Raw genomic sequence first — 24,662 nt, forward strand, 5'->3', positions numbered from 1 at the left:
GCTCAGTCGTTGAGTATATTCAAGACAGAGATCGATAGATTTTTGGATACTATGGGAATCATGGGGTAGTGCCGGAAGGTGGAGTTGAGGTAGATCAGCCGTGATCTTATTGAATGGTGGAACAGGCTTGATCGCTACTCCTGTTCCCATTTCTTATGTTATGATGAATCACAGAAATTTACGGCACTGAAGGAGGCCATTTCAGATCATTGTGTCCGCGCCAGCCGACAAAGAGCTATTCAGCCGAATACCACTTTCCAGCTCTTGGTCCGTAGCCCTCTAGGTTACGGCACTTCAAGTGCACATCTAAGTACTTTTTAAATGTAGTGAGGGTTTCTGCCTCTACCATCCTTTCAGGCAATGAGTTCCAGACCCCCACCACCCTCTGAGTGAAAACATTTCCCCTCAAATCCCCTCGAAACCTCCTACCAATTACTTTAAATCTATGCCCCCTGGTTGTTGAACCCTCTGCTAAGGGAAATAGGTCCTTCCTAGCCACTCTACCTCGGCCCCTCATAATTTTATACACCTCCCTCAGCCTCCTCTGTTCCAAAGAAAACAAACCCAGCCTATCCAATCTTTCCTCATAGCTAAAATTCTCTAGTCCAGGCAACATCCTCGTAAATCTCCTCTGTACCCTCTCTAGTGCAATCATATATTTCCTGTAACGTGGTGCTCTATTTCCACATCATACAAATAGTACACTACTAGAAAAAACAAGGTTCTCATTGGCAATCGGACCTGTAGATCACCAACCATTCAAGAGTGCACAACAATTACGCCTTGCTCGGGACACAAACCGACATGCTATTTTACATGGTACAATTGTTCTGTCCTTATAAAACAGCACATCCTCTGACTTGCCCGGAGCAGCGTCACAAGAAATGTCAGAGAGAAACAAGATGTTTTCAGGGTACTGCTCTTAGAGCATACAGTTTTGATCATGTTTGCATTGCACATACTGAGTTTCTTTCTTAGGTTCTGTACCTTGGAAGCTGTGGTATTGCCATTGCTTTGAGTGCAGTAGTAACTTCAGCTATGCAAAGCAATGCACTTCCCAGCACATTCTTTTCCTCCTCTTCATTGCCACCTGTGACGAGATCAACAGCAGTTGCCAGCACAGGCACAAACAAATCCTGGTGATTCACACCAAAACACCTGCACAGGAGCTTCAGGCTGAAGAGGGCTGTCTGGCGGTTGACGGCTTGTTCCACTTCTTTTTCCTTACAGCAAACAATGTTCAGAAGCTCCTCTATCAGGCTCAAAAGCAACTTCACCTGGTGAGAGATGAAACCAGACTTAAGCAACCATTTCACACATGAAAAAGCAAACCAACAAGACCAGAAATGGGAAATTAAAAAATCTCACTGGGAGGCGTTGCATATTTAGGAGCAGGAAGTTAGAAAGGGACATAAAAAGACCAGGTGTGTGGGCAACACTGTGGCAGATGCAGTTCAACATGGGAAAGTGTGAGGTTATCCACTTTGGATCCAACAAATGAAATTGGACTACTTTCGTAATGGTGAGACTAGGAGCTGTGGAGGAATGCACATCAGGTCAATTAACATCGGAAAGAGAAATATAGGCTCTCTTTCAGATACTGACTGCCCTGCTGTGCATTTCCTGAAGTTTTTTCATATTGCTCAGTCACTTGAATATTCAATAGTAGTTCAATTAGTGACTGAGAATGTTAATATCAGCCAAAAATGTATCTGAAACTTGAGTTATTTGAAAAAATAACAATGCATTGAAAAGGAAAATGCACCGGATGTTTGTGTACATGTATTTTCAAAAGGTGTTTGAAAAGGTGCTACACAGGCTGATTGATAAAATTAAGAGTGCAGAAGAGATTCAATATGATATTAGGGTTGAGCAGCTTTAGCTATGAGGAGAGACTAGTGAGGATTTTTTTATTAAAGCAAAAAAAGGTTAAGAGTAGGCAAGTGTTCAAAATTAAGAAGGGTTTTGATGAGGCAAATAGGGAAAAAAAAACTATTTCCACTGGGCAAGTGAGTCAGTAACAAGGACATAAATTTAAGATCACCAGCAAATGAATGGAGAGGTTAGGTGATTTTTTGTTTATACAAAGAGTTGTTAGGGCATGGAAATGCCCAACTAGAAAAAGTGGTGGAAGCAGAATTCATAGCAGCTAAATATTTATAAAAGGAAAGTGTAATAGGGTATAGGGACAGCATTGGGGAATGGGATGAAGCGAGTAGCACTTTTGGAAAGTTGGCATCGCAGCAATTGGCAGGATGGTCTCCTTCTGCTTTGCAGTCACAAGGCAAAAGCTTGAAACCAATCCATTTAATTTTGTCCTAAGATACTGGACCAGTCAGATCCACCAAAAGAAAGCTCACATCAAAGCCAAATGCAGAGAACTCGTGTTTTTTTTAAGCTGCTGACATGTGACCCAAGAGCCAAATCAAAACTTAAAAAAAAACTCAATTATTTGTTATAATCCAGAGGACCCAGTGGTGGATAAGAGAAACTGGTGAATAACTAAAACATTCTCAAGTGATGACTTCTCTGTCTCTCCACCTCTCTGTCTTCTCCAGCATCGTTATTCAAGATCAGTTGATCTGCTGTTCACAACTTTCCCCACACACCCCACTGGCCCTGCCACGGAACAAAGGAGGATAGGCACAACTGCTCTCCAGAGACCTGTGCATTATGAGCTTACCGCCAGTGATCTGCCTGCCATGATTGCCTCGGTGGAAATGCCAACTTTAAAATCAATACCGACTGTTTAAACATAGACACCAGGGCACGTTTAAAGAGGCACATTGGCTGAGATCGGCAGTCCAGAGGCTATCGATGGGGGCCACTTTAGATGAGCATAACTGCTTTCGAGCTCAACTCTAAGTGAAGGGCATTGGATATATACTTGAAAAGGAAATATTTGCAGGGCTATGGAGAAAGAGTAGGGAAGTGGGACTAATTGGTTGGCTCTTTCTAAGGCCCCAAGTTTCCACATGATTTGCACCTGAATTTTAGGAGCAACTTTGGAGAACGGACTATCTTAGAAATCGCAATCCTCCACATTTTTTTTTCTGCAGTTCTAGTCAGTTAGAACAGTTTCACTTTGGAACAGAATTTTTTCTTCAAAAGGGGGCGTGTCCAGCCACTGACGCCTGATTTCAAAGTTTCCACAGTGAAAATGTACTCCAAACTAACTTAGAATGGAGCAAGTGAAGATTTTTGGAGGACTGAAAAAACCTGTTCTACACATTAAAAAATCAGGCGTAGGTTACAAATTAGGCGTCCAGAACGAGTTGGGGGGGGAGGGGGGGGAAGGGAACTCATTAAATTCTACAATAAATCCTTATTTATACTTCTACAAATATTATACAAATAAATCCAACCTGAATAAACATTTATAAGCAAAGAAAAGATTAAATAAACCATCTTCCTACCTGTGTGAAAGTGCTTCAACCAGGGAGAATGCTGCAGGAAGCCTCAAGTTGAGGCAGCCGTTCGTGCCCGACAGTAAGGGGGGAGGAGGGCGGGAGCGCGGGCCCGACCGACCGACCGAACGCAGCGGGGGGGGGGGGGGGGGGGGGGAGGAAGGAAGCCGTTCCAGACAGCGGGCGTGGGGGGGGGGGGGGGGGGGGAAGGAGACAGTGAGAAGGCTGCAGGAAGCCTCAAGTTCAGCAGCCATTCCCGACGGCAGGGGGGGGGTGGGAAGGCCGTCGGGAAACGGCTGCCTCAACTTCTGAGGCTTCCTGCAGCCTTCTCACTGCTGCAAGAAGCCTCAGTGCTGATCATGGAAGGGCAATGTGCTTTTATTAAAAAATTAAACAGCTACAAAGAACTACAAAAATGGCCGAGTGCCAATGTTTCCTTCACACTGCGCGTGCGCGAACGCTCCAACGCGCACGCGCAGGGTTGCCGGCAGGAAAAAAACTAATTTAAATGGTACCCGCCCCCTCCCACTTACAAAATCGGCGCGAGTGGTAGGCTCCGCCCCCTGGGCGCCGCGCCAAGCAAACATGGAGCTGTCGGGCGCTCCAGAATCGCGCGAAAAACAGGAGCCCAGCTCGGAGGGGCGCCCGTTTTGTAGTGTGTGGAAACTTGGAGCCTAAGAGCTGGCACAGCCACAATGGGCCAAATGGCCTCATTCTGTGCTGTTTGATTCTACGTAAGGGACGATGGTTGACTTTGGGGAGCATTTTTGGGGCCAGCTTTCTTGCGTCTGTGATTGGTCTTCTCGCTGAAGCTGCGGGGGTGTGTGTGTGGGGGGAAGCAGAGAGCCAGCAGGTCAACCGATTAACCAGCTATTGATGCAAAAGCTGATGTTGCTGGAGGGAAGGCTGTGTTCGGAATCAAAAAAAAATGCTGCCAGGCTCGTGCCTTCATCATAAATTTTTTTATTGATGGTCAAGATTCCACTGCAAATGTTTCCCAGCATTTCAAAGAAATGGGCAATTTGTTTCTCTCCAAGCAGAACACAAGTAAACTGTAAATGTATACCACGACCAGAACAACAAAGTGAAGACTGAATATGGCAACATCTGAAACCTCTCGGTTGTGAACCTCAAACTGAGACAGCTCGCATTATATTCTATTATATTTAAATGGCTACTACCCAGTCTGCGCCTGACTTTAAAATTAAAAAAAAATGAAGATCTCACCTGATGTTCCTGCCACACTGTTCTGTGCTGCTGAAGCTTATTATTGAGGAGATCCATAGCTTTACGTCTAACTGAAGGTAAGTGATTACTCATTAGCCCTCGTATCACTGGAATGAAGGTTTCTGTTGGTAGCAAGGCATTCACCTGTATCAGGGAGATGAAGGAGTGCTTAGACAGATGACTTCATAATCGCATCTACGTCAAATGAAGCTCGTTGGCTAATGTCAGGCATTTCAAGTCATCAAATGGTAGATGCACTGCACGGTGTGGCATTGTAATACAGATCAGCCAGGACCAGATAATTTGTTTTTACTGATGTTGGTTGAGGGGTAAATATCAGCCAGGACACCAGGGGAACTCCCCTGCTCTTCTTCGAATAATGCCATGGGATCTTTTACGTCCACCTGAGAGCAGACGGGGCTTCAGTTTAATATCTCATCCTAAACACGACATCTCCGACAGTGCAGCACTCCCTCAGCATTGCACTGGATTGCGTGTCCAAGTCATGGAGTAGACCTTGAACGGAGTGAAGGCTGACACCTAATGAATATTTCTTTCTCTTAAGAATCTTCTGCAATTTGGTTGTAGAAAACATCTGTTATCAGTTTTCAAGGACTCCACATCTGAATTGGAAAGTGAGCCAACAACTAAGACCAGCTAAGCTGCAAACTTACTTTATCTAAGACATCATACGACCGGTTGAGTAGAGCTCTCCAGAACTTGGCTGTTGGTTTCTCTGCATTCTTCTCCACGCTGTGAGCAACCACATTAATATAGCACAGAATCTCCTCCAGCAAACTAGGGGAAACAAAACAGGTCCAATACGCTGAAAAACCACCCAGAAAAATGATAACAGGTTTAAACGCATATTGACGACCAACGGATTACAAACAAATTATTTGATAAAAACATGAAAATCTTAAGTAATTTCTACAGTGTTTAAAAAAAATTAATACATGGGTTCCGGGCATCGCCATCAAGACCGGCATTTATTGCCCAACCCTAACTGCCCGAGAAGATGGCAGTGAGCCGCCATCTTGAACCGTTGCAGTCTGTGTGGTGAAGGTACTGCCACAATGCTGTTAGGAAGGGAGTTCCAGCGCCAATGAAGGAACGACGATATATTTCCAAGTCAGAATGGTGTGCGACTTGGAAGGGAACTTGCAGGTGATGGGGTTCCCATGCGCCTGCTGTCCTTGTCCTTCTCGGTGGTAGAGGTCATGGGTTTGGGAGGTGCTGTCGAAGAATCCTTGGCGAATTGCTGCAGTGCATCTTTTAGATGGTACCCACTGCAGCGATGGCATGCCAGTAGTGGAGGGAGTGAATGTTAAAGGTAGTGGATGGGTACCAATCAAGCAGGCTGCTTTGTCCTGGATGGTGTTGAGCTTGCTGTTACATAGCCACTTCAATTATTATACAATGCAATGTGACAATGTGCCCCTGGTACACACTAGGAGGCCTTCCCCTCACAATGATATCAAGATTCCAGCATTATCCGCTTTCCATCTGTACTTTCAACATTCATCTTTTTATCTAAACTAATAGAGGGAGGATCTGGATGATAAATAAGTGAAACTTGAGTAGTCCCATCACCTGAACACTAAGAGCATCATCACACACAAACTGCAATGGCTGAAGAAGCTGGTCAACCACCACCACCTCGGAACAATCACGGATAGCCAATAAATGCAGCCTTCCCAGTGGTATCCATATCAGAGAGCAAATAAAAAAAATCTAAGTTTTAATAATAAGCGTTGTAATTATTCTAATTTTTTCTCTATTATAATTTTATGTGGATACTTTATTCAGTTTTGGGTTCACTTCTGAGCTGATGGCAGTTATCTTCAAACTTCAAATATGTTTCTTGTTGATGCACAAGGCTCATATTGCTGGATTAATGACTGTCCATCATAACTGAGCTTTTGAGAAATTTCTTGTAGTTGAGCACCAGTAAACACGACAGTCACTGTCAGGTTTGGGATTTTTTGACTGTTTTCCCCACAGAAAATTGGCAATGAATTACATTTAAGTGATTTGTTTTCAATTAAAATGGGTTTACCAGGTTTAATATTGTCCTTGTTACAACCGTATGTTGCAACTGCCAATGTTAAAGAGCCAACCACTGAGGGTATGTTTACACAATGTTATGTTACCTTGCTTCAGGGTTTCTATAAACATCGACACCTATTATTGTTGGTACGACTTAATCATTTGAGTCCAGCATAGTGGATCTGCCAAGAATCCACTTATGTGTGTGTAGCCAATATTGTTGATAAGACATATTGGCAAATCATTGAATGGGGAAGATGGAGAAGCAGCTCACCCACTTCCTGTGGACAGATGAAATGAAAAGGAGATAAAAATGTATGTTCATGGTCAGCCAGTTATAGTATGATCGGCTGAGAGAAATGCCTAGGCGGTTTATTACAAGACTAGTGCTAACCAAGTCCATGTAAGCCAAGGTCTGTTTCAATGTTAGACCATCTAAAAGCAAACAGGAGTCAGGTTGCTAACTCAGGGTAAGATTGCATGGTTTATATTTTTCCCTATTGATGAGGTGGAACTGAAGCTAAGTGGTGAGTTTTTATTATAACTTATTTTGTACATTCACTTGCTGTCTGTAGAATAAAGCAGCTGAACAATTTGCATCAAGCCCGGTCTCATTGAAATGCTCTCAGTCCGCCTACTGAAAGATTTGAGAAGTACAAGCGAGGGCAGGTGCAAAATACACAATTTCCAGTTCAGATTACAAGGGGGGTACTGTTGTTAACCGTTTGCCTCATGCTATTGTATGATTAGATATTGGGCAGTACGGGCAGGATCCTGAATGCAAGACATAGGGATTGTTTATAGGACTGACAGCACTGCCAAACCCAAGAAAGTATATAACCCAGACAAGAAATTTGTAACAATCACCATAAATTGCAATAGAGTAACTGTTGCTTACCTTTGTTCAAGCTTCTGCAGAATTTCTTCTTCAGAGCGGTCACAATCTGCAACCTAATATAAAAGCAAGGAAACTCAGTGAGCACACTTCGCATTTAATAGAGCTATTTTATAAAATTAACTGCCTTCCAGCAGAGTATAAAGACCTAGTCACATGGAATCCACAGCACAGAAAGAGGCCATTTAGTTCAATTGGTCTATGGTGGTGTTTATATTCCACACAAACTTCATCCCACTCTAATTACCTCTTCCCAGGCTGCCCCCATATTCCTATTCCCTTTTCCCTCGTGTATGCAAGGGGCCTCCTTTTAATACCCACGAAATCTACTGCAAGAAGAAAGTTCTAATTGAAGGAATGCGGTTTGATTTAACCTGACAGTAAAAATAACTGCCTCTGATAGACCATGTTTGGTTAACAGGCCACACTGGCGGCACTGTCTGCAGAAGGAGATCGGTAAATTAATCCACTCGGGGTCCATGGGACCCCCAACATGGCATTATTTTAAAATAAAAACAGAAAATGCTAGAAATGCTCAGCAGGTCAAGCAGCATCTGTGGAGAGAGAAACAGAGTTAACGTTTCAGGTTGATGACCTTTCACCAGAACATTTGGTTTGGATCAATCCTTACTTTATTAAAAAAATCCAGATTTCTTCCTCAGCCAATCCCCTCTAGAGTTTTCTTCCTCGTGACAATTAACATGCTTGATCAAAAATTGTGGGTTTTTTTTCTTCAAATTACTCTCAAACAGCTACATCTTCCTCAAGTTAGTCATTTAGACCCTCGAGTGACACTTAAAATTTTTAAATCATCACAAATATGAAACAGTATCAGCTTTCACTCACTACAAATAAAACTTGAGGTTAACTAGGCACTTTAGGCTCCCAAATAAATTGTACATCAAAAGAATTGGCTTGAAAACGTACTCCAGTATATAGATAATAAATCCCGAGCATTATTTTGATATTTTTAATTAAAATAAATGGCAAACTGATTCACCAGAGTAGAACTGGGAATCGATCAGATGCTGCGAAGCCACAACAGAAACAGCGACGTGCGTACCGGTAATAGAGGCGGGAAATTCTTTGGGAAGTATAAAGTGAAGAGACAGCCAGGCGAAGAGAAACAGCGAAGAAGATAAGGTGTGTCAGTAAAATAGCAGAAAAATAAAGAAAATGGACCAATGAAGTAAACAGAGGGCGATACAGATATTAACACACCGAGGAATAAATAATTAACAACTTTTACTGACAATGGTTTTTTGGGTGGGGTGTGGCAAGGGAAAATGGAGAGCTCTGTAGAAACAGACCTTGCTATGGGACGGCGGTAGTTTGGCTATTTACTGGAATCTATGGAGTTAGGTGGATCTGCACAATACCTTCTGACAATCGGATTATTTCTGTTCTGTGCAGTTGAAGAAATAATAAAACAGCAGCCTACCACTTATCAAGGAAAACATCTTCAATATCAAGTACTAATATAGTCAAGATATACCAACTAATGTTCATAAATAATGATTTAAATTAAATGACGAGCTGATTTAAAAAAAATAAAAATAAAATGACCTTCCCAACAAAGCTGTTGCAGGCGAGATGCTGAGCCATAAACGAGACAGAGAGAAATTTGAAATGCCGCAGCTGTTTGGCTGTGTGTGTGTCTATGTTGAACAATGGTTCCACTTGGCTTGGCTTCCTCGCTTTGCTCCTGGTTGTCTTTACTTTTCCCTTCCCTTCGGCTGCTTTAAAATAAAACGGTTCAAGAAATCAATTAGCAAGAACATTTTCCCTAGAAATAAGATTAGCATGGAAAACTAAGAGTTCAGCAACACTGTAGGGAAATTTGGAAAAAAAATATCAGATTAGTACGCAACAAGAAAGAATGGTTGCACCAGTGTTAAGCTGATTCAGAAGTTTCTGGGAGGCTTTTCAGAATATGCCTGAATTAGATGAAAACTAGAAACCTGAAATGCTTACGACGAAATGTTAACAATGAAACAAAAACACACATTTGGGTAATAAAGTCACTGTACCAGTGTGGGGGCAACAGAGTTTGAAAATATACAAACCATAAAAGGGCTGAATTAACTGCATCCTCAATAAAATTACCAACATTGTATTCTTAACCAGTGAAACAATCCAATATATATCAATGAAATCCAGCTTAAACAGACCGGGGGATGAATTTCTGCAGATATTTTTCTGCTGGTCTGCAATATCAGTGGAAGAGCATTGGAAACGGTGTGAAAAATAGCACAAATGCTCTTTTCCCAGGGTTTCTGCAGTGCTTCTACTGAAGTTACAGCGGATAAGCGGGAGGACATTCACCCCCTCGATTCTTTGGTATTTAAAAACAAAAGGCAAAGTATAAATATTTTAAAGTAAAATGAGTCTTTAGGTGAAGATCTTTTTTGATTAGGTAATTAAGGGACAAATACAGAAATGCTTTTATTCTCCAGTTTCAGAGATCTGCAGAATTTGTAAGTTACAAAAAAAAATGCACACAAAAATCAACCTGACTCTGAACAAAGTGTCTAGTTACAGCCAATACAAGTTCGACCGCCTGAATCCGGCAACCTCGGGATTGAGGCTGAGCCGTTTTTCCGGACTTCGGAATGTCTTTCTGATGTCACGAATCCGAAAACACCCGAGCCCAGGTATTTCCGGATTTCGGAACGTCAGAAAGGCGGGGGTGGGGTGTGTTCGCCGAGGAGCTGTTCGGGTCGCCAGCCCTGATGATGAAGTCGTCAGGCGGGGCCCCGCTGCCAAGGAAATGTTCTGGCAGGGCCCCACCGCCGTGGAGAAGTTCCTTGTCTGGCCCGAGGTAGGTGGGGTCGGGTAGTCGAGGTAAAGAGGAGGGAGGGGGGGGCCGGGGCGAAGTCGGGCCGGGGCGAGGTTGGAGCAGGCCGAAGTCGGTTCGCCGAGGCGGGGGAGTCCGGATATCGGAACATTTTCCGGAAGTCGAACCTGTACTACAAGAACAGCAAAACAGTGTGTACAGACAGAGCAGGCAAGAGGCTGGTTAGTCAGACTGAACAGTCATATATTAGAGAAACAGTAAAGGGATTTAATAATGGGCAGTTCTGGGGAGATAGATGGTCAAAAATATATTGTTTTCTCAGACTGATAGAACATCAGCGTTTTGAATGTTCTGCCCTGGAGGACACTTACACATTTTCTCTGTTTAAATGTCATAGTCATTATTTAACTACTGTTAGACTGAATTGGGCTGTGCTGATATGACATTAACGACATGTCACTTTCTACTTACTTTCTTCCTTGTCTTCTGGGAGCTTGGGTAAGTAACGCAAAATATTGATGAAGCTCTGGAGTTGCTCCTGAACACTGAACTCACAGCAAACGGCGATCCAGAACTCAATGTCTCTTTCCAAAACAGCTTCCTGTTACAAAAGAACCCATACAGAGCTTTATTAGTGAGGGGAATAAAAACTGATTTGCAAATGACTGTTTTAGAAAACAGAAATTCAGTTGGGCAAATTATACAAGGTGGGAAGAGAACTGACTCATCTTGAAATGACTTTCAACTTGGGGCAAACAAAGTCAGTCCATCTTCCTTCAAGGCAGAATTTTCATGCATCATTCTCAAACATTCGAACCATTAAAATCTCTTATGGATTCAGCTGCCTCGGTCCCAAGCTCTGGCATTCCCTCCCTAAACCTCTCCACTTCTCTTTCCTCCTTTAAGACACTCCTTAAAACCTACCTCTTTGACCAAGCTTTTGGTCATGAGCCCCAACATCAACTTATATGGCCAGGTGTCAAATTTTGGTGTTTTTTAAAAAAAAATAGCACTCCTGTGAAGCACCTCGAGACATTTTATTACGTTGAAGGTGCTATATAAGTTGTTGTTGTTGTATGAGTACCATTGCATCATTCATTGTGAAAGTTGCAGCTATTTTGTCCGAAATCGGAAACCTTGGGACTGAGGCCTTTCCGGATATTTTCGGATTTCAGAATGTGTTGGCCTGGGCTGAGTTAGGTGGGGTCGAGCCACTGAGGTAAGGGGGCGAGGTCAAGCTGCCGACAGCCAGGATGAGGTCGGTCCGCCAAGATAAGGTGGGGAGGCGAAGTCGGGCCGCTGAGGTCAGGCCCCCGAGGTAAGGGAGTGTCGGCCGCTGAGAGCCGGGGCGAAGTCGGACTGAGGCGGAGGTCAGGCCGCCATGGCGGGGTAGTCCAGATTCCGGAACATTCCGAATTTTGGAACTCTGGATTTCAGACGCTCAACCTGTATAACCAAAAAAAGTTAAGTACAAGCAAACAAATATTTCTTAGTGACTAAATTCTGTAGGTTTCCAATTGAACTGCTAGATGGTGCATCACTCCAGGGAGAGGACCTCCACATTAGGGGCTGGAAAAGGGACATTTGAATCACCAGAGGACTAAACGTTTGAGGCCCATACTCAAACTATCTTGCTCTCTGGTCGAGTGTTGCTGATTTTTCAGTATGTGAGATGGAGCGCAGAACAGAATCACAATGTAAAAATGCAGGCGATCCATTGAAATTCTCAAAGAATCTGATACCACCCAATGGGCCCAAGTTTCGGCCTCAGTTGCTCCTGATTTTTTTGATCAACTGGTGTAGAACGGAGTATCTTAGAAATTAATGCTATATAAATACAAGTTGTTGTTGCTGTTATGCATTTTTGTAAAAATAGAACAGCAGTAACTATACTGAATGGAAGTAGGTTTGGTGATGTGGAAGAGCAGGAGGAATTTCAAGTACAGGTTCACAGGATATTGGCCCCAAGTTTCCACATGATTTGCTCCTGATTTTTAGGAGCAACTGGTGTAGAACGGAGTATCTTAGAAATTGGAATTCTCGTCATTTAGTTTGCTCCAGTTCTAGTCAGTTAGAACAGTTTCACTTTGGAACAGAATTTATTTTTCAAAAGGGGGCGTGTCCGGCCACTTACGCCTGTTTTCAAAGTTTCGGCAGTGAAAACTTACTCCAAACTAACTTAGAATGGAGTAAGTGAAGATTTTTGTACGCTCGAAAAAACCGTGTCTACACTTTAGAAAATCAGGCGTAGGTTATAAATCAGGCGTAGGGAATGAGGGGGGGGGGGTTTAAAGGGAAGTTTACAAACATTAAACACTTCACTTTTACAAATAAAGAGCCATCATCAATAATAAATGATAAAAACATCAATAAACCAACCAATAAAATCAAAAAAAATTAATAAGAATTAAAAAAAAAATCAATTAATAAAACATTTTCTACTTACCGACTGCAGCACCGGGAGCCCTCCAACAGCATGCTGGGATGCCCCCCAGAGTGTGTCTGTCAGTGTCTCTATCTCTGTGTGTGTGTGTGTCTCTCATTCTCTGTCTGTCAGTGGATGGGGAGAGGGGGTGTAGTGGGGGAGAGGGGGTGTAGTGGGGGAGAGGGGGTGTAGTGGGGGAGAGGGGGTGTAGTGGGGGAGAGGGGGTGTAGTGGGGGAGAGGGGGTGTAGTGGGGGAGAGGGGGTGTAGTGGGGGAGAGGGGGTGTAGTGGGGGAGAGCGGGTGTAGTGGGGGAGAGCGGGTGTAGTGGGGGAGAGCGGGTGTAGTGGGGGAGAGGGGGTGTAGTGGGGGAGAGGGGGTGTAGTGGGGGAGAGGGGGTGTAGTGGGGGAGAGGGGGTGTAGTGGGGGAGAGGGGGTGTAGTGGGGGAGAGGGGGTGTAGTGGGGGAGAGGGGGTGTAGTGGGGGAGAGGGGGTGTAGTGGGGGAGAGGGGGTGTAGTGGGGGAGAGGGGGTGTAGTGGGGGAGAGGGGGTGTAGTGGGGGAGAGGGGGTGTAGTGGGGGAGAGGGGGTGTAGTGGGGGAGAGGGGGTGTAGTGGGGGAGAGGGGGTGTAGTGGGGGAGAGGGGGTGTAGTGGGGGAGAGGGGGTGTAGTGGGGGAGAGTGGGGTGTAGTGGGGGAGAGTGGGGTGTAGTGGGGGAGAGGGGGTGTAGTGGGGGAGAGGGGGTGTAGTAGGGGAGAGGGGGTGGGGGTGACAAGGGAGAGGGGGTGGGGGTGACAAGGGAGAGGGGGTGGGGGTGACAAGGGAGAGGGGGTGGGGGTGACAAGGGAGGGAGGGGAGGGGGGGGGTGAGAAGGGAGGGGGGTGAGAAGGGAGGGAGGGGAGGGGGGTGAGAAGGGAGGGAGGGGAGGGGGGGTGAGAAGGGAGGGAGGGGAGGGGGGGTGAGAAGGGAGGGAGTGGAGGGGTTGAGAAAGGAGGGAGGGGAGGGGGGGGAGGAGGTGTAGGAGGAGGGAGGGGAGGGGGGGAGGAGGGAGGGGAGGGGGGGAAGAGAGAGAAGGAAGGGAGGGAGGGGAGGGGGGTGAGAAAGGAGGGAGGGGAAGGGGGAGAGAAGGGGGGGGAAGAGAGAGAGAGAGAGAGAGAGAGAGAGAGAGAAGGGAGAGAGAGAGAGAGAGAGAGAGAGAGAGAGAGAGAGAGAGAAAGGAGAGGGAGGCTGAACGGGACGGGCCGGGCCCAAGACTTCGAGCTTAGATTTACCGGATTGACAGGTAGGTGGCGTCGGGTCCGGGGAGCTCGGATCGGAGATCGGTCGGGGTGGGGGGGGGGGGGGGGAGAAAGAGATCGGTCGGGAGCAGAGGTCGGTCGGGGAGGGGGAAGGTCGGGAGCGGCGGTCCGGTGGGAGCGGGAGTCAAGTCGGGTCCGGAGGAAGCAGGAGCTGGGTGTGGGAGGAGCCTTATTCACGCAGCCCCAGTGAGGCCATTCGACCAGGGCTAGGGGCTGCGTGCTTCGGGCCCCTCCCACAGAGTTTTGGGCACCTGGAGCTACTGCACATGCGCGGCCACTGTAGCGCGCATGTGCAGAGGTCCCCGGCACTGTTTTCAGCGCAGGGACCTAGCTCCGCCCCCTACAGCTCGTGCTGCGCCGCGCCGAGGGCCAGAGGACCTGCAGGGAGCCGGAGAATCTGTAAGTTTTATTGAGGCGCACTTTCTGGCGTGAAAAAATGGGCGTCCAGGTCGGGGCTGCGCCGTTCTAGGCGCGGCCCGAAACTTGGGCCCAATAATCCTTCCACAACTGAAATAACTACATCTCAAGCAGTCACCATTCAAACATGACTGCCTTATCCATCATTTCCCCCCCCTCATTTTATTCTCCACTCACCCTATTCATGTGTTTTCTTTTGCCATCACCCTGGATTTTATACCATTCCCCAGCACAGAACTGCTCCACAGTCTCTGATCATGTTATTTGTCATCAGCTGCCAAGAAGCATATAATAATGGCCAAGAGCAACATCCCGTCACGAAGTGAGTTCTCTAACCATTACCCGTTGCCACGACATTTAAAGAAAAACTGAACCAGTAATTAACTTTGAAATAAAGTCAGTGAATATCAGATTTGGCCGAAAATCCATTTATGATTCATGTCAATCCCTTGTACCCTTTTCTCACCCAGTCATTCTCACTCCAGAACCGTTGCTCTTAAACCCCGTTTAAATTATTTGTACCATGGTACCCAAGTGCAGAACCATTCCTGCTATCAGCTGTTCACGCAAAGATCCACGACCCTTTACCTTTTCGCCGTTGGTTGCTGTCGAAGTGGTCTTGGTCACGTGCTGCTCAAACAGAAGCAAAAGGAGGGCCCACAGGAAGCGCTCTGCACTCACGGTGTTAATGAGCTGTGAAAGGATGGGCACTCGTCGGTGTTCCGGCACATGTGGCATGGCATCCACAAACACGTGGATGATTTTTCTAACAACATTTTCCACATTCTGTTTGGTTTCTGCAGAAGCTTCATCATCAGACTGCAAAAGACAAACATAAATAAGAGGCAAAGCGGACAAAAATCACAAAAGGAACAGAAGATCAATCATTATATTTACGTGTAGCGCAGTGAATTGTGATTAAAAGTCCATTCGCAACTTTATCTTCTTAAAATAGTGCCCCCACCCGACCCCACCTCCACCGGATTCAATCCTTGTTAAAATAAGTAACACGTTGTTAAAATAAGTAACACATTGCACAACATTTTAACAGCATCAGGAAGTCACAGTGAAAAAGTAGTAAGTAGTTTCTTGCTTTAATGATCTGCCTTACCAAGACATAAAATGGCTTCAGGGAGCTACTTTCAACCTCTTGCAGTTTGGAATAACTGTTTAACTAGGGCACAAGGTGGCCCATGTACAATTTGGGCTGAAAATGTTAAAAGTACATGACCTAGACAATTATTCAGCAGCTCAAGGAAATACTACTCAATGCACAGTACTACAAAATAATTTTCAGACTTTGATTTTTACTCAACAAAAATAATTGATGCAAGTGCAACCAAGTTCACATAAGGACAGTCATTGCCACTAGAGGCCACTATGTTGTAAAGTAGTTATAAAGCACCTTTGGTGGCACTGCACAAGTAGGAACCTACATAAAAATGACACTCAGTCACTCTCCCAGGAAGCTTATCTGCCAGAAAATTATTTAAATCTCCTCCCAGAAAGAAGCACTGACTTCCTTATTGGGATACGGCTCCACAGGCACCAATTGCTCTCCGGTTCTTTGCCCATACGAGCATTATTCACATGCAAGTCTAGACAGTGAACTTCAGTGGGCTATCCAACACTGGAGGACATCACTGCTGAGCTCAAACCTGTCCTCACCCACTGACCTTGCACACACATTTCGAGCAGATGTTACGATATTGCAATCAAGGCAGATTCTTCCCTTCCCTAATCCTGGGATGCGGTGGCCAATTGTGGTATCACACTTATACCGTGGGTGCTAAACGTAGACAGCAATTGGGCTGTAACAATATCAGTGAGGCCACTGCTTTGACCCCAAAGATCGCACATTTTGACAATTGATTTCTTCTGAATAGAACACTTCTGTTTAGTTCATACTGTGTTTGTACAATATAGAATCATATAAATTTACAGCACGGAAGGAGGCCATTGTGTCCGTGCCGGCCAACAAGAGGCTATTATAATATTGTACTGCAGGCTGAACCTCCCTAATCTGGACGAGGGGTGCTCACGTTAAATTGGATGGTACAGGTACTGAGTAAGGGGATATCGGGGCTGGCTGGATTGGGGCTGGGAGTGCGGCAGAGAGATCATGGTGGGTGGGGGTGGATCGCGGGGTCAGGCCAGCAATTGCGGGAGTCGGTAGCAAAGGACTTCAATTTGTTCATGTTGGAGTTCTGCGCCACCCGGTGGCCGGGAATGGTTCCGGATGAGATGTGATTCCGGGTAAGGTTGGTTCAACCTGTACTTTTAATTCATCTCAATACAAATTCTTACAGCTAAGAAGTTGATACCCAGTGACAACCTCTAGGAACTGCAAGATAATGCTGTTAAAGATAGACAGCATAGTATCAACAATTCAAACGAAAACAACCAGGAAGTCCACTGGCCAAAGGGAAGAATCCTATTGGAAAAGCTGAAATTCAAAAGAGAATTGTCAAAAGAACCAGAGTGGAGATGGGAACTTCTTTGTTTTTATTTAGCAAACACAGCCTGATAGGGTGGTGGAAGCAGATTCAATAGTAACTTTCAAAAGGGAATTGTATACTTGAAAAGAAAGACTTGCATTTATATTGCGCCTTTTATGACCACAGGCCGCTCCAAAGCACTTTACAGGCAATGAAGTATTTTTTGAAGTGTAGTAACTGTTGTAATGTAGGAAACGCGGCGGCCAATTTGCGCACAGCAAGCTCCCACAAACAGCAATGTGATAATGACCAGATAATCTGTTTTAGTGTTGTTGGTTGAGGGATAAATATTGGCCAGGACACCAGGACTAGCTCCCCTGCTCTTCTTCAAAAAAGTGCCAAGAGATTTTTTACATAATATTAATACCGTATATACTCGCGTATCATGCGACTTTTGAAGACCTAAATTGTAACCTAAATTTGGGGGGTCGCATGATACGCGAGATACAAAATTTGCGGGTGTGAAGTGCTGGCCAAGATTAGGCTGTTAGGCTGTTAAGCAGACCGTATCCACGCTGAATCTCGGCAGGTATCTCCTGGGCTGGATTGCAGCCTCTATTGTCGCTTGTACTGTATCGGGGGGGGATGAGAGAGAGTCGCGGAGGTCGGGGGGGAAGAGAGAGTCGCGGAGGTCGGGGGGGGGGGGGGGGGGGGGGGGAGGAAAGAGACCGGACCGGATCCGACCTGACCCCCGCTCTCCCTACCCCGGCAACCCGACCTCCGCTTCCCCCCGGTGACCCAACCCGACTTCCTCTTCACCCCTCCCCACCCCCCCGGCGACCCAACCTCCGCCACCCACAACTCCCTCTGAAGTTTGCTGCATTATTAGAGGCTCCATCTATCTCAGCTCATTCTTCTTTAACCCGCAAACACAGTAGAGGCTGTGGCTGAACGACGCTAGTCAAGCCAGCTGGAATGATTGCTGTATCGGTGTTCGATTCGCGAACAGTTTTCACAGCAGAATCCACTCAATGTTTCATGTTAAGGTCTGTATTCGATCTCAAAAAAGTGACTCGCATGATACATGAGATATATGGTAAAATCATGTTTTGGGGACGAAAATTTAGGGGTCGCATGATACGCGAGATCGCAGGATACGCGAGTATATACGGTAATAACTTTAATTTATATAGCGCCTTTAAGGTAGTAAAACGTCCCAAGGCGCTTCATAAAAATTTTACAGCACGTTAGATATTGACCATTGAGGGAAAGAGAGAAAAAGCGTGAGAAGGACGTGTAAAAAGAGGTTAAAGGTTCGGGTCCGAAGAGGCAACTAAAAAGCGCACGCAGACTGACACAGGTGAAAAAACTAAAAACAAAGAAATTCAAATTACATTGTAAATATTACAATAAGTATACAATAGTATAAGCAGTATAATAACGATTAATTATAGTTAAACAAAATTAAATAGTATATACCAGTGATAAATTAAGTTAAAATTAGAAAATCAGCAATTGAATTAAATTAAATCAGTTATTAGCTTTCTTTAAGATTCATTCCCTATCCAGTGATTCAATTAATCTGGAAGAACCAATCACTGTCCTCCACCCTTGTGATGTCATAATTTAATTACTTTTTATTTCTGATTTTGTCCTCTTGATAGGACCTGTAATATCTCCAGGCTTGAGATGCCTCCGTTGTCAGGGAGCCACTGATGTTTAAATTTCCCTCCAACTGCTGCAGGCTCGAACTGCTTCCGTTGTCAGGGAGATGCTGAGGTTACATCCACCTGAGAGGGCAGACGGGGTCTCAGTGTAACATTTCATCTGAAAGACGGCACCTCCTATAGTGCAGCACTCCCTCAGTACTGCACTGCTGTATTAGCCTAGATTCTTGCACTCAAGTCTCTGTGGAGTGGGACTTGAACCCACAACCTTCTGACTCAGGCAAGCGTGCTACCAACTGAGCCAAAGGGGAAAAAGAGAAAATCTGCAGGACCAGAGGGAAAAAGCGGTGGAGTGAGAATAATTCGTTAGCTCTTTCAAAGAGCTGGCACAACACGATGGGCTGAATGGCCTCCTTCTGTGCTATATGATTGTATGTAAAAGCCAGTACACATTTATCATGTGTTAAAAGCCCATCACTTTATAAATAAACAATTTTGCAAAAGCATGAAGCTATCAATGTATCAAAACATTTTTAACAAAAAATTTGCTTTGATTTATGCAGGTGAGTTGATAACATTATAATTTAATGGTGCAGCTGACCGCTGTGTCGTATCTTTACGACTCCTTAAGAGGTGGAAAATTGGGGGGGGAAAAACACTGCCCACCCTCCTCAAGATTTTTGCTGGAAGCAGATACCTACATCCCTGAGAGTTCTGCACATGCCAAGCCCCAAGTGGGTTTACACCATCCTATCCAACAAGGTTTTGTAATTCAGTGGTGCTTATTTAGAGCTATTCTAATCAAATTAAATCTTTGTTATCAATTTCTCTCTGCTCCTCTGATGGTGCTGACTATATCTGGGGGCAAGGGGTCCATACATAACAACAACACTCCAGTACCTCGCTCAAATGAGCCTGAGCCTGGACAGTGAATGTTAATCGGCTATTTCACCATTGTGGTTATGACTGCCGTGGCTATCCTATCCTCATCCACTAAGGCATCAGAAGTCTTTTTTATTATTAATATAGTTTCATCTCTGGTAAGATCGGTAAAATTTCAAGTTTAAAAAATAAAAAAACACTTTGCCGTGACTTACTCGAATAAGTGCTGGGATTACGGTCTGCACTGTCTTGTTTATCACTTGGAAACTGTAGCTGTCATCCAGTCGCATCACATTGGCACCCATGAAAGTAAATATGGGCATGATATTATGGAGCACCTTGTCCTACAAAAGGAATACAAACATAAATAAATCAAAAACATAAATGTGGTTAATACTGTCATAATAATGGAGATCTGTGCACTTCGAAGTAAAACAATAAATGGTCACGGACAATCGCAAACACTGAGTAACGAGGGCATAAATGTGCTTGTATTTTAACAGCAGTGCTAGGGATTCTAATTGGAAAGTGGTGTGCATGAGTAGTTTAGGAGAGAAAAGGACACTTTACAAAATGGTACTAAAATAAAACAAGAGAGGACTCTATTCATGGACATATGCCCACTTGTACTTTAAAATCCATTTGGGTCTGGATTTAGAATCATAGAATAGTACAGCATAAGAGGCCATTTAGAATTGCGTACACACAGGGAAAGTACAGGCCCGAGAGCCTTCCTCGCCGTAAGAACATAAGAACATAAGAATTCGGAACAGGAGTAGGCCATCTAGCCCCTCGAGCCCGCTCCGCCATTCAACAAGATCATGGCAGATCTGGTCGTGGACTCAGCTCCACTTACCCGCCGCTCTCTCCTCGTAACCCTTAATTCCCTTATTGGTTAAAAATCAATCTATCTGTGACTTGAATACATTCAATGAGCTAGCCTCAACTGCTTCCTTGGGCAGAGAATTCCACAGATTCACAACCCTCTGGGAGAAGAAATTCTTTCTCAACTCGGTTTTAAATGGGCTCCCCCGTATTTTGAGGCTGTGCCCCCTAGTTCTGGTCTCCCCCACCAGTGGAAACAACCTCTCTGCCTCTATCTTGTCTATCCCTTTCATTATTTTAAATATTTCTATACGATCACCCCTCATCCTTCTGAACTCCAACGAGTAAAGACCCAGTCTACTCAATCTATCATCATAAGGTAACCCCCTCATCTCCGGAATCAGCCTAGTGAATCGTCTCTGTACCCACTCCAAAGCCAGTATATCCTTCCTTAAGTAAGGTGACCAAAACTGCACGCAGTACTCCAGGTGCGGCCTCACCAATACCCTGTACAGTTGCAGCAGGACCTCCCTGCTTTTGTACTCCATCCCTCTCGCAATGAAGGCCAACATTCCATTCGCCTTCCTGATTACCTGCTGCACCTGCAAACTAACTTTTTGGGATTCATGCACAAGGACCCCCAGGACCCTCTGCACCTCAGCATGTTGTAATTTCTCCCCATTCAAATAATATTCCCTATTACGGTTTTTTTCCCCCAAGGTGGATGACCTCACACTTTCCGACATTGTATTCCATCTGCCAAACCTTAGCCCATTCGCTTAACCTATCCAAATCTCTTTGCAGCCTCTCTGTGTCCTCTACACAACCCGCTTTCCCACTAATCTTTGTGTCATCTGCAAATTTTGTTACACTACACTCTGTCCCCTCTTCCAGGTCATCTATGTATATTGTAAACAGTTGTGGTCCCAGCACCGATCCCTGTGGCACACCACTAACCACCGATTTCCAACCCGAAAAGGAACGATTTATCCCGACTCTCTGCTTTCTATTTGCCAGCCAATTCTCTATCCATGCTAATACATTTCCCCTGACTCCGCATACCTCTATCTTCTGCAGTAACCTTTTGTGTGGCACCTTATCGAATGCCTTTTGGAAATCTAAATACACCACATTCATCGGTACACCTCTATCCACCATGCTCATTATATCCTCAAAGAATTCCAGTAAATTAGTTAAACATGATTTCCTCTTCATGAATCCATGCTGCGTCTGCTTGATTGCACTATTCCTATCAAGATGTCCCGCTATTTCTTCCTTAATGATAGTTTCAAGCATTTTCCCCACATCAGATGTTAAACTAACTGGCCTATAGTTACCTGCTTTTTGTCTGGCCCCTTTTTTAAACAGAGGCGTTACATTAGCTGCTTTCCAATCCGCTGGTACCTCGTGTTCACAAAACCCTGCGACTCCTTCCCTGTTCTCCCAGACCCTGGGAGCCCATCTCACAATGCTGTTGGACCCCAAAACTCCATCTCAGTACACCAGAGCCTAGGACTGTTGCAAAAATTGCTAAGTCAGATGCCTTCACAATATTCTTTAGTACAACACCGTGTCTATTTAACATATCACAAGAACCTTGTTCTTATAAAAATGAACGTGATGAGCAACATCACAGGAGATCTGTTGGCCTGCAGAATAATTATTCAAAACGATCCCACAGCAAAAACCTTTGAAAATACCTCCTCCCTGACTGCCCAGCAGGAACAGGCTGTACTTACAGGGAACATTCCAGCAGAAGCACCCAGGAGCAGTAATGCATGATGATGTGTCTGAGGCATATTCGAACCCCTGACACATTGAACAATTAGCTCCACGTTAAACTTCTCCTCATCAAGGACATCTGTAAAACCAAAGTTGAAAATTAAACCACCTGTTCAGTTTTTTGTGCACGGCACTGATGCAAAATCAGTAGAATTTTACATTTACAAAATGTTGAGAAATGTCTACAAAACAAGGACATTTAAAGTGCTATTGAGTTTATTTCCCCAAGTCTGAAAGACCTTAAAAAATGTGATTATCAATTTTCTCCCCGCACTGCGCCGAGATAGCTATTCTTCAAAGTGGAAGATAAACTGTGAACATCCAAAGACTATTCTAACACAAAGGATATCACAACCAATCTTGTTCATTTTCTCATCTGACATGCACACACATGTACCTGTACGAGTGTTGCTGGTTAGCGGTCAGGAGTCTGGCCTAATTTCTCCCCTCCCTAGCCCATGGATACTGCAAGCTGTAGCACCTGGAGATGCCCTCCCACCCCGAATAGGGTCTCTGCCATGCCACTTCAGATTATAGTAAAATTGTTCTATGCATCCCAGATTATCTCCAATACAAACAGCTGGAAGACTTGGCTTTTAGCATGGTTTCCTGGAGTTGGAGAGGGGCTGTAACTGACAACACTGGCGTTGTCTAGCAGGATGGCTACTTGAGGATCTTCAGTTCAATGATAAAATTGATAATTTAAAAAAATTGAATATCTGGTAAATAGTGTGATATTCTTGGATGAAAAATGCACAGTCTTTCGAACAAATGATACCTCACCCCCATATCCTTCCTCTTTAGTTATTGCTTACCTTTAGACGAAACTGTAATTATTGTTGTTCACCATCCCACGCAAGACAAGTTCTTGATGCTATTGTCCACACAGAATGTTCACAACTACACTCAAGTGTTACCTAACTATTTTCACGAGAGCAGGTAAGTGGGGTCTCTGCAATTGAACTGGCGCCAAAACGACACCTAGCAATGGGAGTCTGAAATACAGTCAATCCTTTGGGGCAGACCAGGTAATGATACCCAAACAAGCCAGGTCCTCAATATTCCAAGGTGCTGTTGAAGATTTACCAACCAGTTTGGCTCAATGACGAGACCTGACTGACCTAGTTCTAGATGCTGCGATTCTCCCCATTTGGCTTCAGATAACTTTGGATTACAATACCCTAACAGGTTGGGAGGTCCTAGCTGGACAAACAGCAGAAAGATTACAAGTGTCCTGTTCTGATAAGCCATGCGGTTTTAGCTGGTTAAGCTCCAGCAATTCCTTACAGCATTCGCACACATGGTGCCCATGCCAACTTGAGCCCAAATTCTCTGGGTCTCTCCATCATGGAAGGAGTGTGCATTTCATATCAGGCAAGTAGAAACTCGACACATGTGGATTCTTCAATGTTTTGTTTTGGACTCTATGGGCCCAAGTTTCCACAAGAAAAAAAACGGGCGACCCTCGGAGCTGGGCGCCCGTTTTTCGCGCCTAAAAAAATCCTCGGTATTGTCCACCTACCTGTAGGTCCTCTGGCCCTCGGCGCAGCCAGCACGAGCTGTTGGGGGGGGGGGGGGGGCGGAGCCAGGTCCCGGCGCTGAAAACAGTGCCGGGACCTCTGCACACGCGCGCTACAGTCGGCACGCAAGTGCAGTAGCTCCAGGCGCCGAACTGTGTGGGAGGGGCCCGAAGCACGCAGCCCCTAGCCCTGGCTGAATGGTCTCACTGGGGCTGCGTGAATGAGGCTCCTCCCACGACCAGCTCCTGCTCCCCCCCCCCCCGCCGGCCGACCAGACCCGACACCCGCTCTTCCCCCTGGCCCCCCGACACCCGCTCTTCCTCTCCCCCCCCACCGCCGACCAGACACCCGCTCCCCCGCCCGCCCCGAGACCTGCTCCCCCCTCGACCCGAGAGCCGACACCCGCCCTCGCCGTCCCGAGACCCGCTCCCCCCCCACCCCGCCCCAACACCCGCTCCCCCCGACCCGAGCTCCTGTTCCCCGCCCCGCTCTCTCTCTCTCCCCCGCGCTCTCCCCCCCCCAACTCTCTCTCCCCCTTCTCTCTCTCTCTCTCTCTTTCTTCTCTCTCCCTCCCTCCCTCTCTCTCCCCCCCCCCCCTCTCTCTCCCCCTCCCTCCCCCTCCCTCCCTCCCTCCCCCCCCCTCTCTCTCTCTCTCCCTCCCTCCCCCCCTCTCCCCTCCTCTCTCTCTCCTCTCCCCCCCCTCCCCTCCCTCTCTCTCTGCCCCCTCCCCTCCCTCTGTCTCTCTCCCCCCTCCCCTCCCTCTCTCTCTCTCTCTCTCCCCCCTCCCCTCCCTCTCTCTCTCTCTCCTCTCCCCCCCCCCTCCCCTCCCTCTCTCCTCTCTCCTCTCTCCCCCCCCCTCCCCTCACTCTCTCTCTCCTCTCCCCCCCCCCTCCCCTCACTCTCTCTCTCCTCTCCCCCCTCTCCTCCCCTCCCCCCTCCCTCTCTCTCCCCCTCCCCTCCCTCTCTCTCTCCCTCCCCTCTCTCCCTTCCCTCCCTCTCTCCCTTCCCTCCCTCTCTCTCTTCCCTCCCCTCCCTCT

At 45.9% G+C, this 24,662-nt stretch overlaps 1 protein-coding gene across 4 annotated transcripts in view; it reads right to left on the reverse strand.

Moving 5' to 3' along the window:
* Positions 1–24,662, reverse strand: part of heatr1 (HEAT repeat containing 1) — a 115,223-nt gene that overhangs the window by 21,733 nt on the left and 68,828 nt on the right. For all 4 annotated transcript variants that reach the window (XM_070889298.1, XM_070889297.1, XM_070889300.1 and 1 more), the window contains 9 exons: positions 22,063–22,184; positions 19,714–19,842; positions 15,100–15,330; positions 10,847–10,976; positions 9,145–9,317; positions 7,582–7,634; positions 5,309–5,432; positions 4,635–4,778; positions 988–1,277 (listed from right to left, as the gene is read on the reverse strand). In XM_070889298.1, the coding sequence (XP_070745399.1) occupies positions 988–1,277; positions 4,635–4,778; positions 5,309–5,432; positions 7,582–7,634; positions 9,145–9,317; positions 10,847–10,976; positions 15,100–15,330; positions 19,714–19,842; positions 22,063–22,184 (1,396 nt within the window). The remainder of the gene's footprint in view (positions 1–987; positions 1,278–4,634; positions 4,779–5,308; positions 5,433–7,581; positions 7,635–9,144; positions 9,318–10,846; positions 10,977–15,099; positions 15,331–19,713; positions 19,843–22,062; positions 22,185–24,662) is intronic.

Source organism: Pristiophorus japonicus, chromosome 9, assembly GCF_044704955.1.
Source record: "Pristiophorus japonicus isolate sPriJap1 chromosome 9, sPriJap1.hap1, whole genome shotgun sequence".
Lineage (NCBI taxonomy): Eukaryota > Metazoa > Chordata > Chondrichthyes > Pristiophoridae > Pristiophorus > Pristiophorus japonicus.